The following is a 26929-nucleotide window of genomic DNA, read 5'->3' on the forward strand; positions in this document are numbered from 1 at the left end:
TTTATAGTAATTAAGCAGATTTTTAAAAAATTCCATCTGCATTTTGAACAATTACCGAAATTACTCTTATAGATAGCAAGACTATTTCAACATCCAGGACTATTTACATATCCCTTAGAAATAAAAGTGATCAATAATCCTAACAGTATGTATTTGTTAAATCCCCAGAAAATGACCGTTGGAGCTCCTTGGCTTCTTCTTTTCATTGTTTTTAATGGGTGCAGGCGTTCTCTAGAGATGAAGGCCATATTATTCCCTATATCCTTCTTCATTCCTGTTGTTCTGGGAATTCAGTGGACTTGTGTCACTTCTGTGACAAACCGGACCAAAGTCAAAACATTTGCTTCCTCGTTTCTGTTGCGGAAATCAAAGATATGACAGAAGATTAAACGTTGCCTGATCTGGGGCCCTAGTCTCAGTGGTACTCTAAATGTCTTCGCTGTTGGGATGATTTTCCTGTAAACATTCTAGATTTCATTTTTATGACCAGCTGCCACCAATGAGTAAGAATTCTTAAACTCTCATCTGGGTCAAACAGGGTGAGGTCATCCCAGTCCATAGTCTCACTGGTCGGTGGGGACCAAATTAAGTGTTATTACAGCACAGTCAGACAATACAGCTTGAATCAGCAGAACAACACAATGAATACATTCTCATTTGCTGCAGTGCTGAGGTATCAGGAACATCTCATCTCATCTCATCTCACATGTCTCAGCAGAGATCAGCTGCAACAGACACCAGATGGCTGACATCCAGTAACTAAGATCAGATCCTGTCTGTGGGAACGCTTCCTGAAAACTTCCAGTACCAGAAGAGATTAAGCACATGGTTTGTTCTCTTTACATACACACATATACTTTATTTTATACAGCTAGATGAATGTATACATAGTATACAAGAAAAGCAACATAAGAAAACACCGTACAAACCATCTTTTAGATGGTATCATTGGTCCCATCAACAGTTCATCCTCCAACTGCTTGTCCTTTGTGACGTTTGTCTCGTTCTAGTTGTGTCTGAATGTTAGTTCAGCAGTCTATCTATCTCAACCCTCACATTTTAAATCTTTGGCTTTGACACACATGCTGGATTGTTCTCATTACCCCAACATTTGGGGTTACCATGTTGTCCACTTCCCCGAAGGTCGGGGGTTCGATACTGCAAAATGTTGAATGCTGGTTTGCATTGTAAAGAACTTTGATTGGTCAGTCAGACTAGAAAGAGGCTGCACGAGTGTAGTCCAGTTCATATTTTCAGACTGCTGATGTAAGTATTTTGAAGCGGCGCTGGGAATGCAGCGAATAAACGATCCTGTGTGGCGTTTTAGGATGGATGTTCCCTTTAAAGTCCCAAATGAGGCTTTAACACAAAGTCTCTGGGTTGATAGATGACACCAGAGCAGATAATCAAATCCTATGCATTTCATCAGGACAGGGCGTGATCTGCTGAGATGGTGCACCAGCCTGCCAAAAAAAGCACAATGGATGCATTCTGTCCTCTCATTAAGGGCCTGAGGTGATTGAACAGCGTGCAGCTTTAGGAGGCTGAGTAGATGCTACTCGCCAACAAGCATTTCCCCCAGAGCAACAGAGCAAACAGCATCAACCTTTATAAGATATGACCAGAAAAACTCAAAGAATAAAATCCAATCAGACGCATTTCATGGAGTTCATGACGATTCAAGGAGCTTACAAATAAAAATACAATTTACTTAATTCGTTTTTCAGAAGAGACGATGACATCTGAGGACTACTTAAGACATTAATAATCAGTGTTGCTACAGATTTATGTTCTGTTCATTGATTAACATATTATTGATTGGTGAACTAATTGTTTTGTTAAATTCTGAGGAAGTTTAACAGTCAGAAATATCCAATGAAAGCACATTTATTTGTCTGATTTTAGTCCGGAATGAATGATATTAAAATGTTTTGGAACAAAGAAACAACAAGTGTTATATATATAACTGAAACTCCATCTGCATCCAGATATCTCAATATGATGCTCAGATTCTGGGATAATGTTACAGGTTTACATAACTTCAACTTGATTTGTAAAATGTAAGAGTTCTGTCAAAATTCAACCATTTTTAAATCATCAACCACATGGAGAGAGAAAATCTCTCATTTGCTTTTACAGCATTCAGATATGTGTTGTTTTTAGTATACTGTTCTCTGAACGATGAAACAAAATACTTTAGAATATAATCTCCTCTTTTTTTTCCTCATAGATCTATCTGGGATATATTTTGTGGACAGGTGTGAGGGGTGCTGGCAACCAGTCCAACAGACGACTGGTTCTTCTGGTCTTTGGTTCCACTGAAAAGCTGAGTATCAGTTGGTTTGGTTTGGACTGAATGGGCACAGATGAATCATAATTACATCATTTAAACAGCCAACAGTCTTTATACAAAATGTGCTCAAATCCAAGCTCTCATTGTTTTTAAATTCTTGATCAGGAATGCTTTGACTGAAACTTGGGTGCTCTGAAACTGGATTTTCTGTCCTTTACATTAAGGAGGAATTAAAGCTTCAGCTTAGTGAAGACGTGGACCCGACTGGCTGCTTGACAACAACCGAACAAAAAGAGATGAAAGCAGATATAGAAGCGTCTTGGACCTGTGTGACTGATACAGTACTTGATTTCACATTCTAGACAGAAGTTGGATCTCACAGTGCTTTAACTGTTCTTCTCATGCTCCTCCTCCTCCTATAACTATGAAAAGACAGCATGGAGCAGATGTGTGATCATTGTCCTGCATATTTCTGCAATGCTTCTCTCTGTATGTCCTCATTGAGGTAGACCAAGCATAAATCTGTCAACACTGACAGTTCTTTTTTCTTATCTAATCAGATATTCGTCTATTCAACCAATGGTAGGAGACTTTTTCCATTGCCATTGATTGCTGCCCTTCGACATGCAGTCAGGCTGCTGTGGAGATTATTACCACCCATGGAATCACTGATTTAGGTGAAAGTTGATGTCAGATCTCCACTTGGACACACTTCACACCAATGGTCTGTCTGTTCGGCGCTAACACAATTCCAGGGTGCAGAGGTCCAGTTCCTGAGGCTTCCTCTTCCCAGAGCAGTGGTCTCTGGGTAGACTCAGGCCATTCTGGGTAATGCAACGCACAGGCCGTCTTTTAAAACCCCTTCCACAGGACCTGGAGCAGTGAGACCAGGTCCCTACGTCCCACATAGGACATGGATCCCCACATGTTCTCACTGCCACAGGTCTGTCAGTGCTGTCACAGTCCACTGCAGCGCGTCCCTCCATGCTCTGGCACTGCACCAGCCTCTTCTGCAGGCCGGTTCCACAAGTTACCGTGCAAGACTCCCAGCTTCCTGTCACCCAGTGACTTCCTGGCCTCTTTCCCATCATCTGCTTCTTTGCTTCTATTCCATCACTGTCTGCCAGGACACTGTTCTGTGCCACATGACTTCTCTCCTTCTGCAGAGTCCTCTCCTCCTTGCTCTCCTTGGTGATGTAGAAGGAGTAGCGCACCCTCGGGGGAGTCATTTTCCCCACAGACAGCACCTCCACAATCAGTGACTCCTGCAAGGGTCTGGTGGTTTGAAGGATCTCCACGGACGAGGAGGTTCCGCTGTAGCGCAGCAGGCTGCCCTTCACCAGGATGTCCCGCTCAGCGGCCGACACCACATAGTTACCATTCAGCAGATACCTACCCTGCCGGTTTTTCACTGCTAAGTAGTTTTCATCGCTGACCATTCCTCGGTAGCCGCGCTGGCGGATATCAATGTTAGAAGCTCCGACGGGCAGCGTCACCACAAAGTTGTAGCCATGGCTGAAAAAACAGACCAGAATAATAATGCTAATGAGTAGCTTACGGCTTATTATGGTGGCTTCTACAGAAATAAGGAAAGTGTGATACATTGCGCCCTCGTTCTTTGTGGTTAATGTGTTCCACGTGCATTAAGGAATCCGCGATCGAGCGACAAACTATTTATCTTATTATTTACTGTAATTTAAACGTTTCTGAACCCCCCCCATACTGATATTAAACCACCTTCTATCTGTATTACCTTTTTCCCACACTCTTATAGACCGTTTAAAGCACTTTTCTGTCTCATGTAAGTCTGAGACTCACGGAACCGAGCGCACTTCCGGATGCCGTCAGCCAATTGAATGCGCGTATGGTATCAAGCTCTTCCAGGACAAGCTACAAAAAGGTGTACTTCACACCTTGCAAAAACAGTGCAGTACAATCCTTCTGCTGTCCCCCCCACATGTAAGAAAGCTTCAGTCTGAAGTCTACTTACACAGGTTTGGAGAACATTCCTGAGACCTTCTTGCAGCCTTGGTTCTCCCCGCCACACACACCACACTTGTCAAACTTCCTGTTAGAGTCCAGCTTGCCGTCACAGCCTGCCTTGGTGCATTTACCTTGGACACACACAGCTGAGGTGTCAGGAGAGCAGGGTGTCCCATCCACGACCTGCAGGGTGTCAGAAACGGCATGCAGATCTTTAGGTGCACCGAATGAAAACAGGAAATGACATAACAAAAATAATTGCTCAACTTCATTCTTGTGATTTTGACCTATTGATCAATAAATAGAAAATCAGACAAAGTACCAGAGAGCATACGGTAAGATTGTAGTTACAGAAGAAGCAATTTAGTCATTGCGTGTTTGATTTTCTCACCATTCCATTTATTGTGCAGCTTTGACTGCCAGTCATTACATCTTACATCGTATAAGTGGAAGAAAGTCCTGAGCTGACAGTATTTCCATCAAAATATTTCAGCTACACCTCAAATGAGGGGTGACTCATGTGGAGGTGTTCATTGACAGGGCTATCACAATAGCTGACACCCATTGAGGTCAGAATATCAGAGTCGTTCAGAGAGATCTGAGTGAGGCTGTTTTCTATTCCTAACAGTGTAATGAAAGCTGACAGTATTACCTTATGCAACTTATACCACTGCAACCACATTTTACTGCAGCTGGCAGGTATCAGACTCAGCTCAGCATCGTAATGATGTTAAAGCAGTCAATTTGTCATTGGCCAAGACTTTAATAACAGAGAAATCGCTGGGTTATTTTGTGTTGTTGGACAAAAACACAGTCATTCTTGGTGATTTTACCATGAGAAAGCCATTAAAACATATTTGTTGCAAACCTTCGGAGCGAGGACGTAGAAGTATCCAGTCCCGTTGGCACGGCAGATGAGCTTGCATTTGTCCTTGGGGGAGATCCCTGAGTATTTCGGAACCCAAACCACGGTGGGACCCAGTCTGTTGGTGTTCAGGTTGAAGCCATTGAACGCCTCACACTGCTTCTCTCGGAAACTCTTACCTACAAATCCAGTAACAGAATAGACCGATAACTACTCCAGCACTGTTGAATTTACACCCTTAATTACTGTTGTTACATTGGGGATAATGTGGTATAAAAGACTGGTTTTATTCATATTCTTGGTTCATTTTCCAAATGAAAGAATCTGTAACTGTGATGGAGGTATGCATAAAACAAATGCGTCATTTTTACTCTATCACTTGCCAATTCTAAATGCTGCTGCTGACAGAGTTCTTTCCAAAGCTAGTGAGATAATTAAGCTAACATTAGTACCATTGATTGGTTGCTAATTTGTGTTTTGCTGATCTCTTGTGTTTCCTGCTAACTCAGTGAAATGTAATACTCTGCAAAAGTGGTCTTAAGAGAAAAAAGTTTTGGGTTAGCGGGACCTGGTTTTACTTTAGAATAAATGAAGGCTTATGGTTTACGGTTTTGAGAAAGCTAATAACAGACACATCTTCCTAGATGGTAACTAACCATCTGGCTAAAAGGTTCCAGTTCGGCTATTCAAGTGTCTTGCTGCATGAACATAAACAGAGTTGGGCCTACCTGTGTCTGGACAAGGGTTAAGGTTGCAGGAACGATATCTGATGCGAAGGCCGTAACAGTATTTGCCTCCGTTCTCAGGAACAGGGTTGTCACAGTCTCTTTTAGCCAGCTGAACCCCTCCACCACAGCTTCTTGAACAAACTCCAAATGCACCCCACTTCCCCCAGCGACCATCCACCTGGACAGAGAAAAATGGACCAACTGAGCATCTATCTTCGAAATAATTGGCAGGTGTGTTCACTGTCCCTCACCTTGATGTCGAGGGTGATGTTTTTATCGGTGCAAGCTCCTTGGTAGCAAACTCTGCCATTGCCACAGTTGGTACCATCTGACCAAGGGAAGTGTCGGGTTTGGCAGACGAGCTGGCCACGGGTCTTTCCGGTGCACCAGAGCTTGGAACAGGGCTGCATGTATGGGCAGGGCTTGGAACCGATGCCAAAGGCCAGCTCACACTGGCGGTGCAGGTTGTAGCTAGAACCAGGCAGGTTGTCTGAGAGAGACAGATGCTTTTGGGGTTGGTCGAGCAGACAGTCTCCTGCAGAAATAAAGCGACAACACAAATGTAATGATCAACTGCTTATCTACGTCACAAATATTGATAACACCTGATTATATTTTTATAGAATCAGGTGTTATCCATCCATCTGTCAGTCTGTCCATTCAACAATCCTTCCATCCTTCCATGGAAGGATTGTTGAATGGTTCTCATTGACTCTGTTGACTTCATCTACACCAAACAGATCTGATTGTGTTTTTTTTTTTTATCCATGAGGGCAAAACATGAAATAAATGTTGATGTCATGGACAGGGTGGACCTGAATCTGTGACATCATTGAGTCACAGTGTGTTTGCTCCAGCCAGCTGGACACATGCAGGAAGTGTTACTGACCGTGACCTCTGTCCAGGAACTCGGTGATTATGGCTGCACTGCATACAGACCAGGGGCGGCTCCTGTCAATCTGGATCAGCGTTGGAGACATCATGTGATTGTCCTTCAGCTTCCCAAACACCTCCTCACATGCTTTCACATTGTCGTGGGGCATGTTGAAGACGTGGCCTGAGGGGAGAGAAATACAAGCTTCCAGTAAAGTATTCAAAGTGTTTCTTCATGAATTGACCCTATGGGGCAAGGGTGTCAAACTAACTCAGTGTAATATAACATAAATGTAACTACTCCTTAATGTTAAATAACTCTGAATTTATTACTTATTCAAGTTACAAACATTACAGTTACACAAAAAAACTATGTTTGCTTGTTTCTCTGTTCTAACATAAATCCTTTTAATTAGTCAGGTTATTAAACCCACAGAACTCCATCAATCAAGGATCAAACTATCAATGACTAAAGAAAAATAACATCACACACAAGTTAGGACGTTAACTTTGTTCAAAATGGTTTCGTCAGAGTTAAAATGGGTTTGATTACTGCATTGTGGGAAATGAAGTTTTTGGTAAAAGTACACTTTTGACCTACTTACTTTTAGACACTATTTATGCTCTTGCGGGCCACATTTGGCCCCCGGGCCTTGAGTTTTTAAAAAAAACATTATTTTTTTTAAGACTGATTCTGATCCCTGATTCTGATTAGTGGCACACTCTAGTTAGTTGAATAGTTGGTTGAATATCATATGTGTTCACTGGCCCTGAACACACAAACACACAAGGGGCCTGTACGCATGCAGGGGGGAGGTAGAGTGGCGGCCAGCTCCTTTATGGTCCGCCCATATGAGCAAACTTGTCAGAGGGATGGCGTCTTGCTCAAGGGCACCTCGGCAGTGCTCCAGAGTTGAGCTGACACCTCCCCCTGTCAGCTCACCTCCGGGTATTTTTTCGGCGAGAGCGGGAATCGAACCGCTGATCTCAGAACACTGGGCGACCCGCTCTACCACTGAGCCACTGCCGCCCCCAATACACGTACAAGCAAACCTTGGTTTTTTCCTTCTTTCTTTTACATTTCTCTGATATGTTTCATTACTACACAATTTGATATATAAATGACATTATGAAATAACATATGTTGAAAAAAGGTAGTTTTCTAGCGTCTTGGAATCGATTAAGACCATTTACATTATTTGTAATGGGAAAAATGTATTTGGACTTCAAACAAATCGGTATTCGAACAGCCTTCAGGAACGAACTGTGGTTGGAAACCGAGGTTTGCCTGTACTATAAGCCATTAGTGATAGAGTAAGGCTTTCTGTTGTGGTGATAGTGATTTCTGAGATACTAACACAAGAAAGACCAAACATGGAGGAGCTAATGGGTGTCTGGGGGCAAACAGACCATGCTTGGACTGATTTGAGGATAATGTCACACCAGACAGGAATGTGTGAGAAGATTCAGTTCGGCTCACGTGTTCTAAAACAGCCAACAGGGGAATTCAGTTCCCAAGGAATTCATTTCATTCCCTCAGTACAAACATGTAGTATTTTCCAAAGGAACCAGAGTACCCATAAACCCTAGCATATTCAATCAGGAGATGTGATTACTCTACATTTATAAGTAGCGTAAGCCAAAGCGTGTCCTGGGACTCGGGTCTCAGCCATGATGACTGCATCTGGTTTCAGGCAGGAGTCTCACTTATTCTAAAGCCATCATTAGAGCTGTATCATAAATAGGCTTTGCTCTAAGCAGAGGGCTTTAGACTTTATGTCATTACATAGCTTTTCATGAAGGATTAGCACCATTCAGCTCCTTACCCATTTTCACCTCTGACAGAACATTGTTCAAGTGGAATTACACCACATTAAATCAACATCTTTACATTTGGGATAAATTTAGAGTCTTGACTTCCCCGATGAAGATGCCAAATGTGCATCACCATACCTCTAAAAAGTAGCAGCACCCTTTGCTGGTGGTCTTTGCATTTTAGAGTTGTTGGTGAAACTTTCTTACCAAGTTCATGGGCGGTTGTGAAAGCTGAGGGCAGGCCGTCATCCTCGATGACAGAGCAGCTCCTCTTTGGGTCACAGATGGTCCCAACGTCAGCCATCCCCAGGGTGTCACAGGTTGTGGCCCCACAAAGATCCTGGTGACACAGATTTGAGTCTGTAGTGTTGTTATTTTAAAAATCTGACTGGAAAAAAGCTGCAGTCCAAACATGATTTTATGTGTCTGGGCTATAGAGGGAGGAAGAAGGAGAGGAAGAAGAACTGTGGTTGACTTACTGCTCTAGTCTTAACGAACGCAGGGGGTCTCGACAGCCTCAGTGCGTCAAAATTTTATACTAACCAACTTTTTAGACGTTTAATACTATTTAACATAACAGGAAAATCGTTCTGAGATCGACCTGAGCTAAAGCTAAGACTCCAGTTCTCTTTTGTCAGCTGTCAATATTCCTGATCAGGGTTTTTGTTCTCATCACATATCAGCGTGATGTTCTGTTCATTCTCAGTGAGTGAACAATGACCTGAGGTCCACCACACTCACCCTCCAACCCGACAGCCTTTTCCCATTGCAGCAGCTGCACTCGTCGTGCCTCACAAACATAACATTAGACCCTCCTGCATACATTACCATCAGCGTACACACAAAAACGTGTTTTGAACTGGGGTGAAGTGGACCTAATGCTAAGCAGATATCGGAGGGGGCCTCAGGATCGCCTGCCAGCTGGGATCCGACCGGATGCTGTCAGGAGTGTCAGCTTTTATCAGTTTGAACGAATGAGCAGGAGAATAGTGGTTCTGAAGGTGTTTATACGGTACAGCCTAGTTCATTTTCTTTCTTTCTTTTTTTTTTACATGGAGGTCTTTCATGGGAAGAAATTGCTCAGATTCTATTTTCCAGATGCAGAACTAAGACTCCTCATCATCCATCCAGCAGAGATTCACTGAGTGCGTGTCTGTAGACGCATCAGGGCTGTTTGTCCTCCTGCTTACCTGTCTGGTGAACAGTATGGCCGTGTCCCAGTACTCCGGGTGTTTGTCACTGTGTTTATTCAGCTTCTTCTGCCAGGAACAGAAGTTGCGCAGAGTCAGGGCGGCGTTACTGGAAACTTTTGGTCCCTTGTCAGCTTCATTCATCACCATGAAGCCCACCACTACTATGTTGATGGAGTTCAGAATGCTGGGGTGCTTGTAGAGCCGAGCTGCTACTGACATGAGGGTCAGAAGGTAATGCTTGAGGTCATCCCCGTGAAATTTGGCCATAGATTCGTCTGCCACCACCAGCACTTCCACAAACCGGGGGATGGAGGCGAACCTCTTTGACCTCCCCAGTGTTTTCAACACTTCCTCAGATAACTGGCCGTGAGCCTCCAGTTTGATGTGCTTGTATTCCTCCAGTGAAATATTGAAGTTGGTGTCAGGTGTGACCACACACCTGCTGGTGGAGTTGCTGCCGGAGCGCGCAGCGCGTCTCCGTTGGATGACGTGCGTCCTTTGGAAAAGGTTCCCAAATCCAGACGTTACTGATGCGTCCTCAGTCCTGGTGCGGTTGATGAAATACTCCATCCCATCATAGTAGAACCCCCCGGTCAGACCTGAGCACAGGCTCAGCGCTGCGAAGGAGTCCGGGTCTGCGTTGACATCACCAGAGTAGAAACACTCTCTGAGGTCAGTGGATGCTGAGGAGCTGCCCTGGGGGGGCCATCTGCTCGGGACAATGAAGCTGGAATCCGGGATGAGGTGGAGGTAGAACTCCTGTTGAAACGCGCTGAGTGTGAAAACAACGCGCTCCTCGGTCACCTGTTCGCGCCACTGCTGATGCTTCTGATGCTTTGGATGATCCACGCGGATTGGTGTGCAGAAATCCACCTCCGTGCAGCGTGTCGGATTGAAATAAAGTAGGACTTTGGTGAAAATAATGACGGAGCTGATGAGTAGAGCCATCTCTGCTCCTCTGGAGTAGCGTTGCTTTGCAGGCTGCGGCTCTGTGTTTGCAAGCACTGAAGTTGTGCGCAGTGCTATGCAGCACTCACTGAGCCCCCCCCACTGCCTTCCAGCTTCATTCTTGTCTTGCATCCGTTTCCTTACTGACCACCCAGTTCTCTCAGCTGCGGACCTTTAAAGCCGCGGTTGGGTGTCGTGTTCAATGTGCGCGCAGCGTTCAGCTCATTGGCCGGCCGTCCAGGTTTGAGCCGCATCCACTTGGAACTCTCCAAATACTGGTGGTCAGCAGGTGTGGCTTTTCTGTGACTATTTAATTATAGAATAAAGATAATATTATAAACTTCACTAAAACACAATAAATTAATCCATCTATTTATATATTATTACTTTAGAGTAATAATGATTTACAACCAGCTGAACGTTACGCGTCAGACATTCGTGCGTAAAATGACGTGCGGGCCTGGAGCGACATCTGCTGGTACTGCGTGACCACCAGCGCCTCTGCGAACACGTTGGACAAAATTTGGGGAGCTTTCTACGCGCCACGTTGCCCCTCAACAAATTTGCAGTGCTTTGGCTCCACCTACAGGCACAGGAGTGGAACTACAACCCTGTGTCGGTGGGCGAAGAGTCACCGTGAGGTGAGTCGGTGGATGGCATGTCTGGTCTTGTACAGCAGCAGAGAATAATCAAAAATTAAATGCATTTTGAGGGCCTCTTGTGGGGCTGGAAGAATAATAATTGTGTTAATTTAATTTAATTTATTTTTAAAATCTTTTTTAAATTAAAGAAGATGAACAAATGTGTTAATTTAATTTATTTTTTTAATTAAAGATTAATAAATGTGATAATTAAATTATTTTTTTATTTATTTAAATTAAATAAGATTAATAAATGTGTTAATTTAAGTTCTTTTTTGTATTTTTAAATGAAAAAAGATAAATCAATGTGTTAATTTAATTTATTTAAAATAATTTAAATGAAAGAAGATTAATAATTGTGTTAATTCAACTTAAAATTACTTTTAAAAAAACTTTAAGAAGTTATTCTCTGTTATCTTGTGATTAAAATATGGGTTTATTGTGAGTGAATCTTTGCTTAATAAACTGAAAACTGTTGTGTGTGTGTATCTGTGGGTGGGGGTCAGCTCCCGGCTCACCCCCAGCCCCTGTCCACAGCCTTGAGAGGCTTCGGAGTCTGCGGGGGGGCCCCTGTCACTCACAGACGGCTCCGAAATATCTCGAGAAGCGGACTTCGAACTATGTGTAGTATAGATGCCTCATAGCACGCTGTGTTAATAATAGGAGCATGGTTGTCAAGCTATTTCAGACTGGGGGGGGGGGGGGTGTCGATGTATCCTCATTGGATCCCTTTTATTCGTGAGTATCTTGAGAAGTGAGAGTGGGAGGAGAATTTCCAGCAACCGAGGATATCAAAAATAAACGTCCTCGTGTCCAGAGGAGAGAGGGACGTATAAATACCCCCGATGCGTCTGGACTGCAGCGGTGCAGCTGAGTGGTGCAACAACACCGAGCGCGTTCAGGGGATTAGAAACGGAAACTGAGAGCCTGAAATGCAACATCAAGACACGCTTTGACCAAGACAGACTTTAGAGCACCGGAAAACCACCTTCAATCACAAAAGACCAGATCAGAGAGGAGACACCCTCCACTGGAAAAGACACTAATTACACATAAAGGACATAAACTGATTTAAAAAAAATCTTTTGTTTTTATCACAGGAGATGTGTTCCATTCTGAATTTGATGTTTTTGCTGCTGTGCGGTGTGAACGCGGCTCTTTCCACTCCGTTCGAATCAGAAGATGTTGTACCTGTTCGGATAAACGGAAGGAGCAGCGGCCGCTTCTGGAAACGCAGCGAGGACCCACCGAGATTCATCCTGAGCGCCTTCGGTCAGGACTTGACCCTCAGCCTCATCCCGGACACCAGCTTTCTGGCGCCCGCCTTCACCATCCAGCGCGTCAAAGCGAGAGATGTTGGAGCTTTACGCAGCGCTTTACGCACGGATCTCCAGACTTTCATGAACCAGGAGGAGGAGAGTGAAGGTCGACTCAGAAGCTGCTTTTACTCAGGGAACGTAGATCAAGATCAGAACTCTGTTGTTTCTGTCAGTTTGTGCTCTGGGATGTTCGGCTCCTTCGTAACGGAGGGGAAAGAGTATTTCATTGAGCCCAAAGTTGGCGGGGGCCTGGGACAAGACCCCACACAGCAGCTGCATGTCATCAAGAGGAGGACATTCACTAAGACCCCCGGTGTTCCCCTCCTGTTTGATCATGCGGCAGCGGAGAGCCGACCGGAGGGGTTGAATGAGGAAAGCTTTACGCACGACCGGAGTGACGCGCAGAGGGAACCTCGCCGGAGACGCTTTGTTTCCGCTCCGCGCTTCATAGAGACGCTGGTGGTAGCAGACTCCACCATGACCCACTTCTATGGAGATGAAATAAAGGTCAGACAACGTTGTGGTAATTCTTTCCTGTACATACCCATGATAGATACCTTAACATCTCAGAGATCATTTATCAGAGGAGATGAAGACGTCATCCGTCTTTACGCACAACCTGTGATTAGAGCCTAGTGGACATATAGTGGCAGGGATTTGTTTTTCTGTGCTACTTCATAAAACATGTCTTGGCTGTGGCAGAGCTGAGAGGAAGTAGACGGGTTCCCTGTTTTCCACCCATTCAGAAAGAGGTCAGGCAACAGAAACGCGAGCAATGCTGAAGCACATTCCTCAGGACTTGGTCAGGATTTGGCAGCTCCGAACTCAAGAGAAGAGTCACAATAAGTCTCCTCTGTCAGTGTCGTAAATTCATTAAATTGAGCGTTTTATGCCCCTGCCTCACATAAAACACACAAAATATTCACACTTCATTCATGACAGTAATATAAAAAGTAAACTGCGGGTTTTTTGGGTTTTTTTTTACTCAAACATATCATCCCTGTGTGTGCTGGAGCTGACCCAAGCCATGCTTTTATTTAAAAAAAGGAGGACAGTCAGTAAGGATCAGCCAAATTCTTGTCTGTTTGTACTTAACAAGCTGCTGTGCTGCCAAAACATCTGCCTCATCCCACATTGAGCGTTTGGCTCCAGACCCGACTGGGGCCGGACAGCAAACCAGGTCGAGGCGGCTCTTTACGCACCACACATGTCTGGTTTCATATTCATGACCCGGTGGGAAACAAAAAAACAGATTGAAAATATTGTTTTTCTGTTCCGCAAATCATTTTCTTTTCAGGTACAAGTTACATGTGAGTGTTTTTGATTGAACTCACTGTCCTGTGTGAAAGAATAGCAAAAAAAAAAACCCTGCAGATTTGTTTGCAATAATCAGAAATTTTTATCTTTCCTTTACCTCATTCAAATAAGGCAAGGTTGTTAAAGTAAAATCTAAAGTATAAAAATGTCACTGCAGACATGGTATCTGCATTGCAGGCAGAAGCATGTCATGCAGACCACAGTAGATGAAGGTTCTGTTACTTAACCCCTTCCTCAGAGCTTGTGGTTTTAAAATGCTCCATCTGTTCTCCTCCCCCAGCACTACATTTTGACCCTGATGTCGATGGTGGCCCAGCTCTACAAACACCCCAGCATAAAGAACTCCGTAAACTTGGTGTTGGTGAAGATGTTGGTGGTGGAGGACGAGGAGGTCGGACCAGAAGTCTCCAGCAACGGCGGCGTGGCGTTAAGAAACTTCTGCTCCTGGCAGCAGTTCTTCAACCCACCCAGCCAGAGGCACCCAGAGCACTACGACACGGCCATGTTGTTCACCAGAGAGGTGAGTGTGAGGCACACACCTGACATAAAACACACCTGTCTGGGAAAACCAGATTAAATCTGGTCACAGCGTGGGCTGACGTTAACTCTGAAATGGAGCTGTTTGATTGGCTCATGTGTTTGACCAATCGATAAACACTTGCACGACTCACCATCCCTATTGGAGAACACCTCTGTCAAAGCTGAATTAAGGACAACCGACATTCCTTGTTCCTTCAGGGTGGATAACACAAACAGGAAGTTTCTTATAAATAAGAAAATGTTCTCTGGTTCAAAATAATAAAATTCTATTTTTAAGGTCATGTGATGACAAGAGAATCATGTGCAAGAAGAAGAGTGTGATCTCATAGGGGTCTGCAAAATTCAAACATCAGAGGGACAAGTATTGATCCTTGGGATCAATACAATTCAATTCATGAGGAGTATCAGAATCAACAGAAATAGGGACGTTTACAATGTTTTGTCGGGAAACTATAATTATCGTTTTATATAACTCAAGCCTGTTCGTAATTTGAAATGCTCAAATAAAACATACAAAGTCAGCAAAAAAACCCCAAAACAACTAAATTCACCATTAAATGTTAATATATTAAATTTCATTCACGCAAAAGTTATCTCAGAGTTCTTTATATTTGTTTCAACTAAAATGTTTGAAGTGCGGTTCTTCGCATTAAATAGTTATGTGTTCGCAAGGCAGTAAGAAAGACAGATACACATCACGATCGCAATCAACTTCATCGGCCAAGTTTGTGCACGTGAAACATGAAACTCCAGTTTAACTTCACTCACAGTGTACAAGGTGTTGGGAATTTTAAGTAAGAAAAAATGGAATAAAGATAAAATGACAAAAACAGTGGTTCAGTGGTGTTAAAACACACACATCAGGGTCCTGGTGGTCCAGGGCCGGACAAGAACAAGGCAAACGATATTACCAAAAGATGATATGAGTGGCTTGTCAGAATTGACGGTCCACTGTCTAAACAATAACTCCCACATAATGAGTGACTAAACGCAGCAGAATTTAGTTCAGCTGTAGTTCATAAAGTGGTTTAGAGACAATAAAAAGGACTTGAAACCAAAATGCATTAGAACAACAGTGATTCATTTTAGGGTGAATTGTGTTTCTTGTGTGTATCAGAGCTGAAAGGACCCCTTGCTCTGGTGCAGTTGAAACAAGGTGAGATTTACCAAAAGAAACCTTTCTAGGGCTTTGTGGAAATGAAGGAATCTCAAGATGGGCGTGTTGTATCCTACAACGAGAGCAAACTTGTTGTGCTCTGATGATGTTTTAAAGGAAATAAATAGACTAATCCTCAGAGTTGAGGTTTCTGCTGTATTCCAACAAAAAAAGAGTCATTGTTAGCTATCGCTAATTACACTGATGTGAGGATTCATGTCATCATGTCGATGCAGTGATGAACTAAACATGTGGGATTTTACAGTCTGGGTTCAGTTGGGAAAACCGTCTTTCGCACTAACCTGGTTTGTGTTTATTTTTCCATTTCTGCGGAGATATGCCTTGAAACGGAGGGCGGAAGGCTCCTTGTGGATGAGCTAACTTTAGTGCCGCTGCAAATCACGCTTGACACCGTTAGAGCCCATTCGCTAGTCAGGCCTAGAGACGGTAGTACGAGACAGCTTGAAGGTGTTTCCACAGTGGGAAGAGACGGTGACTGCTGATAGCGGCTGTTTTGAAGTCGGTTTGCGTGCTGCGGGTTGCGCTGTATGCCATGCACCCAGCATTATTTCCGAGCATCTGTGTGTAGAAGAGTGATGGATGCTACTTGGAACAAGTTTGGGCTGCTTTCAAACAGCAGCTCCAGATGTGTTTTATATCACAGACGGTTCTGCCTTGTGGTTTTGTGGAGGCTGAGGTGAGGCCACGGCTGCATCCGTCTCCATCCTCCAACAGCTCTGATGCACCACACTTTTCCACGTCCCCTCCCCTGGACATCTGCATGCTGACAATATTTATTTGCTCTATGATGGAAAGACCTAGCAACATGTTTTTTAATTTCTTAAAACTAGACTAAAAACAGCTGCTCATAAATAGACAGTCTTCCACCCCACATGATTAGTTTAACAGTCAGACAGGGCCGCCCACACACCTTCTATATTCACTGCAGTGTTTAATATGATGCCATTAGTTTGTCCCCTGTGTCAGCTGGTAGTTCCACTCAGATTTAAATGAAATGTCCTTAATGGTTGCACATCAAATAGATCCACCACATGTGTATGTGTTGTTTTTCTGTTTTGTCTGTTTTATGTCTGTTTTGTCTGTTGTATGTCTGTTGTATATTTCCTGTATATCTGTCAGATTTCTCTTAGACTCAAGGGGAAGTTGAATTTCCCCTAAAATGTCAACAGTTAAATGGTCAAATATGTATTTTTATTTTTTTAAATATATATATTCCTACAAATGTATTATAACACTTTCATCTCAAGGCTCAAGGCATCAAAATAAAATGATAGAACTAGCATAAAAACATTTTTTTTTGTAAATATAGTACTAAATATGAATCCAATATGTGTGCAACTTTATTAGCAGCGTCTTCATAGCATCGTGCCAACGTTCTAATACAATCTGTGTTAGCAGCCGGAGCAGCCCCTTTAAGAAGGTAGTCATGTGACCGAGGCAAGCGTCTTGACAGGTCTAAAGAGTGACTCGTAGACAGATGTGGAGGAGAAAATCTGCTTATTTCCCAAAAGAAATTGGCCCAGTACCAATGGACCCACAGACTGGTACCGGTATGCAGCCTAGGGGTTGGTGACCAGTGATCACTGCTCAGACATTTTTTAAATTATCTGATGAAATTGTGGCACGGACATATGATGGAGCTGCTGTTTTAATGTGAGCCTTCAACGGTTTGCAGTCCAAAGTGAATGCAATTACCCCAAGTGCGACGTTTGTCCATTGCTAAGCACACAGACTTAATGTGGTGTTGTCAAAGGGCTACATGCTTGTGTGAGTGCAGAATATATTTTACATCACTCTCTGGGTTTGCCACATTTATCTCCAAACACACAAAGGGGACATCTTTTCCGGAGTCTGCAGGCTGGTCATGGTTGCTCAGAAACGCTCCTACTCATGGAATCTGGCGTCATGTAGAGAGAGCACAAACAACTATGATGGCCTCCTGCAGACTGATTGATAACATCATTGAAGATAAGTCAATGGACAGTGAGACATTGGACTATGCCAGAAGTTTTGTAAGAAAAATGCAGGATTTTGTGTTCATGTTGTACACATATGAACAAATCTTTGCGGTCTTTGATATTGCCCAGCAGAATGCCACGGACGTTCTGTACTGCAAGAAAAATTGAGTCTCTTCTTGCTTTGGTCAAAGACAAGTGGTTAGAGGAGGCTGTCCAAGCTGTTTATGCCAAAGCAGCAGGTCTCACATTTAACCAATGAGATGAGCCCATAAGAAAATAGAGCGCTACAAAAATATGTACAGGGCCTTCCTTGATAATCTCATGGAGCACGTTCCTTGTTTTTCAAATTTGGAAAGTTTGCACTTCTTAGAATTAGTCAATCCAGAAGTTTAGTGAAAAAAAATGGACATCACAATTTACGTGTAGATAAATAACTAATTTTATGATGTGTTTGTAGTTAATGTTGCTGGTGACAGAAAGTCTACTGACCAAACACAGAGCCTCTACATAATCTCATTTATCATATCACTGATCTTATTAAGTTACTGAACTTTAAAATGTGTGGTTTAAGTTAAAAATAAGTAAAATATAGGAAATTCCTACCTTTTGTTAAATTTTAAGAATAATGGGGCCATAACTGGCAGATTGTTGGTGCTCAAAGATGTCTGTTTGCTTGACGAGAACCAGTAAAATGTTTCTGTCCCTGTGTAGACGTGTCCTCACCACTGTAATGATGTCACCACATTGTGGATATGTCATGACCTTTATGTTATGCTTGAATTCCCCAAAGAAAGTTAAAGATTTTGGGTATGTCATAAAGTTTGTGAGGAGTTTCTAATCGAGATTGGGAATAAAAATTAAAAATGTGAGATATTTTAGTGTAACAGTTCTAAATGTCAGAGGGCATATCTGTCACTATATGGTGGGGGAATAAAGTGGATTATGTACTTGGGTTTTAGGACATTTGTGGACAGAACAGCTGCAGCACTTTGGGTGTGGCCGACGTTGGGACGATGTGTGATCCCAAGAGAAGCTGCTCAGTGATTGAGGACAACGGGCTACAAGCTGCCTTCACAGCTGCTCATGAGCTTGGTGAGCTCACATTTTCAGAATGACATCAGTAAAGTGTTTTACTATCAGCTGAACCGGTGTCTGTCCTCTGCCTGTGTAGGTCATGTGTTGAGTATGCCTCACGATGACTCCAAGACCTGTGAGAGGATATTTGGAGACCTGGGGGGACATTACCTGATGGCTCCTCTGTTCGTCAGCCTGAATAAGACGGCGCCTTGGTCACCCTGCAGCTCTCTCTACATCACTGAATTCTTTGACAAGGGTCATGGTACGAAATGTGTGTGGGTTATGTGTTCTGAGTGGTTCTGTGCCAAAGCCGATGTCTGTCTAACAGGGGTTCTGTTACAGAGGCCATTACATTCCTCTGGATTCCGGCTGTGGGTCCTGCTCATACCTGTAACCTGTCCCTTAAAGTCTTGACTGTAATACTTTATCTAATCCTCACATTTTCTTTTTCCTCATCCTCACCTCCATACCCTTTCCATTTATTCTCTTTGCCTTGCCTCACCTCTGCTGTCCCCCTTCCCATCTCATCATGTGCATCTTGTAGTGTTTGTATGCGCGGTGTCCAATGAGTGAACCTTCTCTTGCACTGAGTCATGAAGTGAGCTTCTTCCTGTTCTTCGTCACTGCAGCCAAAAGCAGCAGCTGGGATCGACCATATATGTTCTTTATCAGTTGGACACGTCATCCAGCAAAGGAATGTTCATTCCAATGTACGGACATCACTGACAACACCAGACAAAGAGCTTTTTGAATGCTAGGAAGAATTATTAGAGGAACACTGAATAAGGTCAGATTTACAATAGCTGTCAGTTACCCAGATTCAGAGCAGGAGGCTGCCGATGAACAGACATTGCATCAGTTACATCTAGAGCCATTTTTATTATCGGGACACAACTTGACCCAAATATCTTTTGTCTGTTGTCATGCCTCAGACAAATGTCGCAGCCCGTATTCTCCATAAAACATAATGAGTCTCATTCTGTGTTGTTTCTATTGTTACCCCAGGGGACTGCCTGCTGGACGTCCCAGAGAGTACCATGCCTTTACCGAGAGAGCTGCCAGGCACCAAGTACAGCCTGGACCAGCAGTGCCAGCAGATCTTTGGAGAGGAGTTTGTTCTGTGCTCAAACATCTCAGCTAGTGATGTTTGCAGTCAGCTCTGGTGTCAGGAGGATGGCACCCATCAGTGCTCCACCAAGAACGGCAGTTTGCCCTGGGCTGATGGGACACCCTGTAGCCCCAACGGTACCTGCCTCCACGGAGCATGCAAGCCAACCCAGGAAGTGATGCAGCCACTGGTACGTCTGCTGGTTTTTAAAGTAAGAACTTGTGTCAGAAAAAAAAGAGAAGGATTAAACCGTTGTTCTGATTCTCGTTTAGAATCCTCAGAAATTTTGATCCTACAACCCTGACTTAATGTAATATTAGCAGTGCGCTAGTTACCAGTTTACCGCTCATGACATGTTGCATGTTTGTGCTGCTGCTCAGCATGCTGCTGCAAAGCGCCCAGAATTCCTGGTGACTCATTTCCTTTGAAACATATGGCTCATTTTCCCTGGAATGGACCAATCGAGTTTATTGTCGTAAAAGTCAAAGACTCTGAGTGTCTCAGCAGAATGATGAGTGACAGATGGTTCTAGTTTCACACTCATAAATAAGCAGAAAATATGTGAATCTATATCTGTCTATCTTTCTGTCTGTCTTTTCATCAGTGGAAGTTTGAAGTGTGTCTGTTTTGTGTAGAAGATGTGAGTGAAACTCCAGGCTAACACAGGATTAGCACTCTGTGGTTTTGTGGTGAGTTTAAATCTGCTGTTTGAGGCCTTTTAATGTTTCCTTAAAGAACATTTATATTTCTCAGTGTTTTTTTGGCTCGTCTTGATATCTTCTCCTTGTGTTCTGATCACACATCTGTTCTTGAGCCCAGAACTGGCAGCCAGGATGTTAGCCGGTCCAAACTCATAAAGCTTCTGGAACACACACACACACACACACACACACACACACACACACACACACACACACACACACACACACACACACATACACACACACGCACGCTGGTTTCTCTGGTAGTGATTGACATGTGCGGGTAGTGGCAGACAGCAGGCGTGTGCCGGGCTTCAGCACAGACGTAGCCTGAAGCTGCGGCGCGCTAACACGCTGTGCAGCCTCAAGCCCAGAAACCAGACTGAGGTTTCTTTTCGCAGCAGATTGCCTTTAGTGCTGATCTCTGGCCAACCACTCAAACTTCTCATTCCCTTCTTCTGGCCTGTTTGACCGCAGGTTGCTGTGGATGGAGGCTGGAGCTTGTGGGGACCGTGGCAGCACTGCTCCAGAACATGTGGAGGAGGGGTGGAGTTTTCCTACAGGGAGTGCAGCAACCCAGTACCTCAGAACGGAGGGAAGTATTGCGAGGGACAACGGGTTCAGTACCAGTCCTGCAACACGCAGACCTGTGACAGTGATAGAGGTGAGAGGAGACAAAACTCAACCCTGATAGATTCTGTGTTAGAAGTTCACGTTCGGAACACAGTTATACGTGAATGTTTTAAGAATTCAGAAAAAGTCTCAAAGGTTTCATTAATTTAAACTCAAACACAGAAAGAGACAGAACCCCCCCCCCCCCCCAGAAGATTTTCCAACACAACCACAAAGCAGAAGGCAGGAAGATAAACAAAAAATAAAAACAAGGCAGTCAGACTGCAACATCCCACGACACCCCAGAATTCACATTTTTCCAAAGGTGAAGGTCATCGTCACAATTTCTGTGCCTCTGGCTTCCAGAAGATGTTGCTCCTTGTTTTGTGATTATATCTCATCTGGTTTCAGAGAAGTGTACCTAAAAAGTCAGTTAGCTTTATTGTCAAGTGTACCATATATACACAACATACAGCACAGATGAAATTGCAGTCCTTTCTGACCCACGGTAAACAGGCAGTACAACTCATGCAGTACAACAGGCAGTACAACTCAGGCAATACAACAGGTAGTACAACACAGGCAGTACAAGGTATAAAAGGTGAAAATTTGACCTTGTTTTTCAAGGTCAAGGTTGAGGTCTAATTTTTATCGCCTTGCCTCCTTGAATATAATGCCTTTTGTTTCCTCTTTCTATCTTGTCTGGTTCCTGAAATATGTACAAAAAAATGTACAAGAGTTGAAATTTGATCTTGACCTAATTTTCCTCAAGGTCACGGTCATCATCTCATCTTCATCCCCTTTGCTGCCCGAGTAATGTGCTTTTTCATATTTTTATCTGTAACAGTTCTGAAGATATTTGGTGGACGGACGAACACATGAACGCTGACAATTACATCACTGCTTCGCAGGATGTAATTAAGTATGAAGATGAACTACAGTTCATTTTCCTTGATGTGAGGAAAATGAACTGTAGTTCATCTTCCTTGATGTGATATTTTTATATGATTATATCATTATTTTCCAGAATAGCATACAGTGTGTGTCCTAAGGCGATAGGTACAGGACTAACTCCATCTGCTGGTGACCTACCTGACTCATCTTCATCTTAATCATTCTCAGACACTAAAACACATTCAGTTCACAGAATAGACAGAAAAGTTAATGCTAACAAGTACAAGTGGATAAAAGGTTGTGTCAGAGAGTTTATTGAAAAATTTTTCTTTACTTAGATGGGTAATTATAAATGTCAGGCAAGACTATGGCGCAGTGGGTAACGCTCTCACCTCACAGCCAGAAGGTTCCAGGTTCAAGTCCTTTCTGCGCAGAGTGTGTATGTTATATTGTCTGCGTGCGTTCTCTCCAAGTTCTCCAACTTCCTCTCACCACCAAAAAAACGCAGTTTATACGAATCGATCATAATTGACTGTAGGCATCAGTGGTTGTTTGTCTTTCATGTGGTACCGGTATAGCAACCCCCATGACCCAAAAAAACAGAAGAAACAAGGAAACGGATGGATGGATAGATTAATGTCAATGTCATGTCATGTCCTGTCTTGACTATCAGACACTTTAATGGCAGTCACCCTGCAGATTCTATTGATATTATTATATATTGACCGGTCCCTATGCTGGAGGGGCTTCCTGTTGACCTCAGTGTTTTTCCGTCAGGGAAGAGTTTCAGAGAGGAGCAGTGTGAGAAGTACAACAGCCTCAGCTACCTGGACTACAACGGGAACATGAAGCAGTGGATCCCGAAGTACGCCGGTGTTTCTCCCAGAGACCGATGTAAGCTGTTCTGCAGAGCCAAAGGCAGCAGTGAGTTCAAGGTGTTTGAGCCGAAGGTAAGGAGTCCCATTGCTGCTCTGATTCTAAGATCACCGACTCACACTCTGCAGACATTTAGAGCATCGGTTCCTGGAGAGCTTCATCTCTCACTATGAGGTTAATCATGGAACCTGATAAGACTTTCAAGGGGACTGATTGGGAACTAGTATGAGGTAAATTGTCAAAATATTAACCCAATGAAACAATGAATAGTTATACTGGACTACAGAAAGCACTGTGTATTCTAACCTCTTATCTAGTCCAAACACCGTTTCAGTGAAGGGAAGTTTTTACATTTAATCTGTGACATATTGATAAAGATACTCGTGTCCTTGCAGGTGATTGATGGCACTCCCTGCGGCCCTGATACCACATCAGTGTGTGTGCAAGGCCAGTGTGTGAAGGCAGGCTGTGACCAGGTGATTGGATCCAACAAGAAGGTGGATAAGTGTGGCGAGTGTGGAGGGAGTGGTCTCACCTGTAGGAAGATTACAGGCTCCTACAACAAGGCAACGTAAGCGTGCTGATTAAAGGCATTAACAGTTGCAGGCATTTTCATGGCGGGTGTTGTTGACTTACTGTGCTATGCTACACTATGCTTTGCTATGCTATGCTACAAATCACCAGTCAGACTAGTTCATGGAAATATTTGAACCTCTATATACAGTATAGCATCGAATGACAGCAGCTATTTTTTAAGGAATCTTTGCCCTTTAGTTTTTCATTGTATTTGTAGATTTAGTAGACACATGTTGTTGAGATTCAAGCCATAATGTGGGAAAAAAATAGTTGTAAATGTTGTGTTGTATTGACGCAAGGAGCAGGTGGGCAGATTCTTTAACCGTTGATCAGACCAAAGCTAGCTGCCTTCCCCTGTCTCCTATGACCTTCATTAATCACATCTCAGCTCTGACTCTATGCTTCACATTTATTCAGCCTCTAAACCTATATGGGAAAAAAACTGATAAGTGACCCATGTAAAAATTCAGATCTTTTCTTGTCCACCAGCTATGGATACAGTGATATCGTCACGATTCCTGTTGGAGCCACAAACATTGACATCAAACAGCGGAGCAACAGAGGGATCAAACATGATGGAAACTACTTGGCTATAAAGCGGGAGAGTGGCAGCTACATCCTCAATGGTAACTTCTCTGTTTCCACGGTGGAGCAGGACATTCCTGTGCTGGGGGCTGTGCTGAAGTACAGCGGCTCCTCCACCACGCTGGAGAGGATCCAGAGCTACAGGCAGCTGAAGGAGGCCATCATCATTCAGATACTGGCAACAGCAGGAGATGTCAACCCTCCCAAGGTCAAATATACTTTTTTTATCCCAAGAGATGTGACCTTTAACAAATCAAAAGAGAAGAAGGGTTTATCACCATCTTTACATGTCATTCAGCCATTCGGTATGCCTGATTGGGTCCTGGGGGAATGGTCTGAATGCTCCAAGAGCTGTGGTTCTGGCTGGTCTAGGAGAAATGTGGAATGCCGAGATAGTGCAGGCTTCTTCTCCAGCCTGTGCGACAAAGACCTGAAGCCTTTAGACATCAAGGCTTGTGGGGACCTGCCATGCCCCATATGGCAGATGGGACCGTGGTCGACATGTTCACGAACTTGTGGTCGGGGAGAACGCCACCGAAGCGTCTTCTGCATAGACTACACCGGGATGACAGTTGATCCAGAGAGATGCGATCCAAAGAAAATCCCTGATCCAGTCTCCACAGAATGCATCAACAAGGAGTGCTTATGAGAGCTCCTAGGAGTCCCAAGGGGAAATTTCTTTTTCAGTCCCACTGCACTCATCAACATGATAGATTACTCAATGTATGCAGTTCTGATGTCTCCGGTGGTCGACAAGCACACACACAAAAAACGACAAATAATTTGTAACAAAGCAACAAAACGACCACCAAAAGACTCAAAGTGATGACAGGCAATGCACAAGACAAACCCAAAGACTTCAAAGTGACAACAATGAGACACAAATGAAAACAGATAAATTTTACCAAAAGAGGTCAACAAAACGGTCATAATAAGAAAGAAACTGACACAATGTCCAACAATGAGTAAATTTCCAAAAGACCACTGCAAAAGGACACAAACAACTATATCCAATCTGTCAATGTTACTGTTTGCCTGTGTGTGTGTGTAACAGTTGTGATTCAGTAGCATTACATTATTTACCACATTATTTAGTCTTTTTCAGTTGTCTATTGAGAAGCAGTGGGGGTGGGATTGGGGGTGGGGATGTGTGGGGTGGGGAGTCTAGGGGGTGGTCCAGGCCAAGGAACCCATTGCTTTATAATCTGTCCAAGTTACAAACTGGTAGCATCAAGTCACATCCAGGGCTTTGCCAGTGACGTACCTTTCATTGACATTGACAACCACTATTAAGATATTTGAAACAGTGGAAATCTACCTCAGGATGTACATGTCACAACATGTATAGAAGCTAGATGAAGGTGCTGTGTGTTTTCTCCACAAAAAAGACGTCTTCTAGTCCAACATTAAAAAGAAGCTAATGATCTGAAGTCTTGTCTTTTCCAGTTAGCTGTCGTCTGAGGTTGGGCTACAGCAGTGAACCCTGCTGTCAAACACCAGCACAGTGTAAATATACCTCCTGTTGTCTTCCACAGAAATAAACCCCTGTAAAGCTTTGAGCCATTTGCCTGTTGAGACAGCTAAAGACTGATGCATTGGGATTTTATTTTCTAAGGCGCTCCTGTTTTTTGTATTGAACATGTGATTTTTATTATGAAAATCAGTATTTCTGACTCATGGGAAAGCATTCAGTGATTTTTAATCTAATACTTCTGGCCATTAGAGTAAACATCATGACAGATTGCTTCAATGCTGATAACATGTGCAGAATTACAGAAAGGGCGAGAATTTGGTCTTAGTGTGTTAAAAGAATTAGTCCAGACAATGGCCAGAAAACTCACGACAGAGTTCCTCTTCCCAGTAGTCTGGTTTTATCTTTCTCCCAGGTGTATTAGTATTGATATTGTTAATATTATTATTATAATGTAACCAGAGGAACAGTGGTTCAAACAATCTGCAACAATCGTTTCTTTAGAGGTGATATTATTAAGTGGTAAGCATACTATCTATCACGTATATAAAACACATTAATTTTCAGACTTATTGTGAATTAATCATGTACAAACTCCCACAGCTGTTTTCAGACTAGTGTATGTATATTTGTTTTCTTCATTCCTGTTGTTAATTTTCAGTATGTTTTAAAACCAACGAGATGGAGCATCTGGTCTATATCCCTTCAGTGAAGGACCATACATACTATTTTATTATTACAGCTTTCTTCATAAGCTATTTATTTTTGTAAAATTTGTATCTTGTTATTTACGTGGCAGATGCTGCTGTCTTTGAGATTATGCTCTCTAAAAATGGTCAAATAAACACAATTATGTCAAAAAGGCAGTATCTCTTTTGATTGACTGGTCCTCCAAGATAAACTAAAGGTCTGTGCAACATTTCACCAGCTGTCCATATATGAAAACATGAAAGAATCTTTTTCCGTTATTTGCTGTGTAAACTTGATTTCTTAAGGAGACTACAGTAGGTTTTCAACAATAGAGCCCCAAAAGATGTTTCTTACCACCCGTAGTGACCCATAAACACCAACAAGTGATTTCCATGTTTTCAAGAGCCCTCTGAAATTGACAGTCAAGAGTGACAGAATTATTTTAAGTGGTTCTACAGAGCTTAAAAGTAAAGCTTCAATGACCAGACAACAAATATCACATTTTAATTATTTTCAACCATAACTGGATTTGGGAGACGTAAAACTACTTCCATTGCTGTTGAGCTTTATATTATTAATTCACACTGTGACTCGTAATTTTTTTTTTTTGAAGAAACTGAAAAGCATTGAGATCACTTCATTGTATGTTTGTGGTATGTAAAGTTAAAACTGTGACATCAATCAAAGAA

The 26929-nt window shown here is 43.1% G+C and overlaps 2 protein-coding genes across 2 annotated transcripts; one reads left to right on the forward strand and one right to left on the reverse strand.

Moving 5' to 3' along the window:
* Positions 1-839: 839 nt before the first annotated feature.
* Positions 840-10834, reverse strand: LOC137597158 (A disintegrin and metalloproteinase with thrombospondin motifs 15-like). Its single transcript, XM_068318127.1, has 8 exons — positions 9748-10834; positions 8765-8897; positions 6759-6926; positions 6121-6404; positions 5870-6047; positions 5145-5320; positions 4284-4459; positions 840-3808 (listed from the first exon to the last, which is right to left on the reverse strand). The coding sequence occupies exons 1-8, from the start codon at positions 10828-10830 to the stop codon at positions 3034-3036; spliced, it is 2973 nt and encodes a 990-aa protein (XP_068174228.1). The 5' UTR covers positions 10831-10834; the 3' UTR covers positions 840-3033.
* Positions 10835-12175: 1341 nt separating this feature from the next.
* LOC137596967 (A disintegrin and metalloproteinase with thrombospondin motifs 8-like) lies at positions 12176-25202 on the forward strand. Its single transcript, XM_068317813.1, has 9 exons — positions 12176-13165; positions 14256-14495; positions 18610-18742; positions 18822-18989; positions 19733-20025; positions 21014-21200; positions 22820-22992; positions 23314-23489; positions 23984-25202. The coding sequence occupies exons 1-9, from the start codon at positions 12443-12445 to the stop codon at positions 24726-24728; spliced, it is 2838 nt and encodes a 945-aa protein (XP_068173914.1). The 5' UTR covers positions 12176-12442; the 3' UTR covers positions 24729-25202.
* The last annotated feature ends 1727 nt before the right edge of the window (positions 25203-26929 follow it).

Source organism: Antennarius striatus, chromosome 6 (assembly GCF_040054535.1).
Source record: "Antennarius striatus isolate MH-2024 chromosome 6, ASM4005453v1, whole genome shotgun sequence".
Lineage (NCBI taxonomy): Eukaryota > Metazoa > Chordata > Actinopteri > Lophiiformes > Antennariidae > Antennarius > Antennarius striatus.

Coding starts and splice junctions, on each gene's coding strand:
- LOC137597158 (XM_068318127.1), bottom strand. CDS start 10,830: ATGCAAGACAAGAATGAAGCTGGAAGGCAGTGGGGGGGGCTCAGTGAG. Junction 8,898..9,747: donor CCATACTGTTCACCAGACAG/GTAAGCAGGAGG, acceptor CTGTGTCACCAG/GATCTTTGTGGGGCCACAAC. Junction 6,048..6,120: donor ACATCACCCTCGACATCAAG/GTGAGGGACAGT, acceptor TTCTCTGTCCAG/GTGGATGGTCGCTGGGGGAA.
- LOC137596967 (XM_068317813.1), top strand. CDS start 12,443: ATGTGTTCCATTCTGAATTTGATGTTTTTGCTGCTGTGCGGTGTGAAC. Junction 20,026..21,013: donor AGGAAGTGATGCAGCCACTG/GTACGTCTGCTG, acceptor GTTTGACCGCAG/GTTGCTGTGGATGGAGGCTG. Junction 23,490..23,983: donor GGCTCCTACAACAAGGCAAC/GTAAGCGTGCTG, acceptor CTTGTCCACCAG/CTATGGATACAGTGATATCG.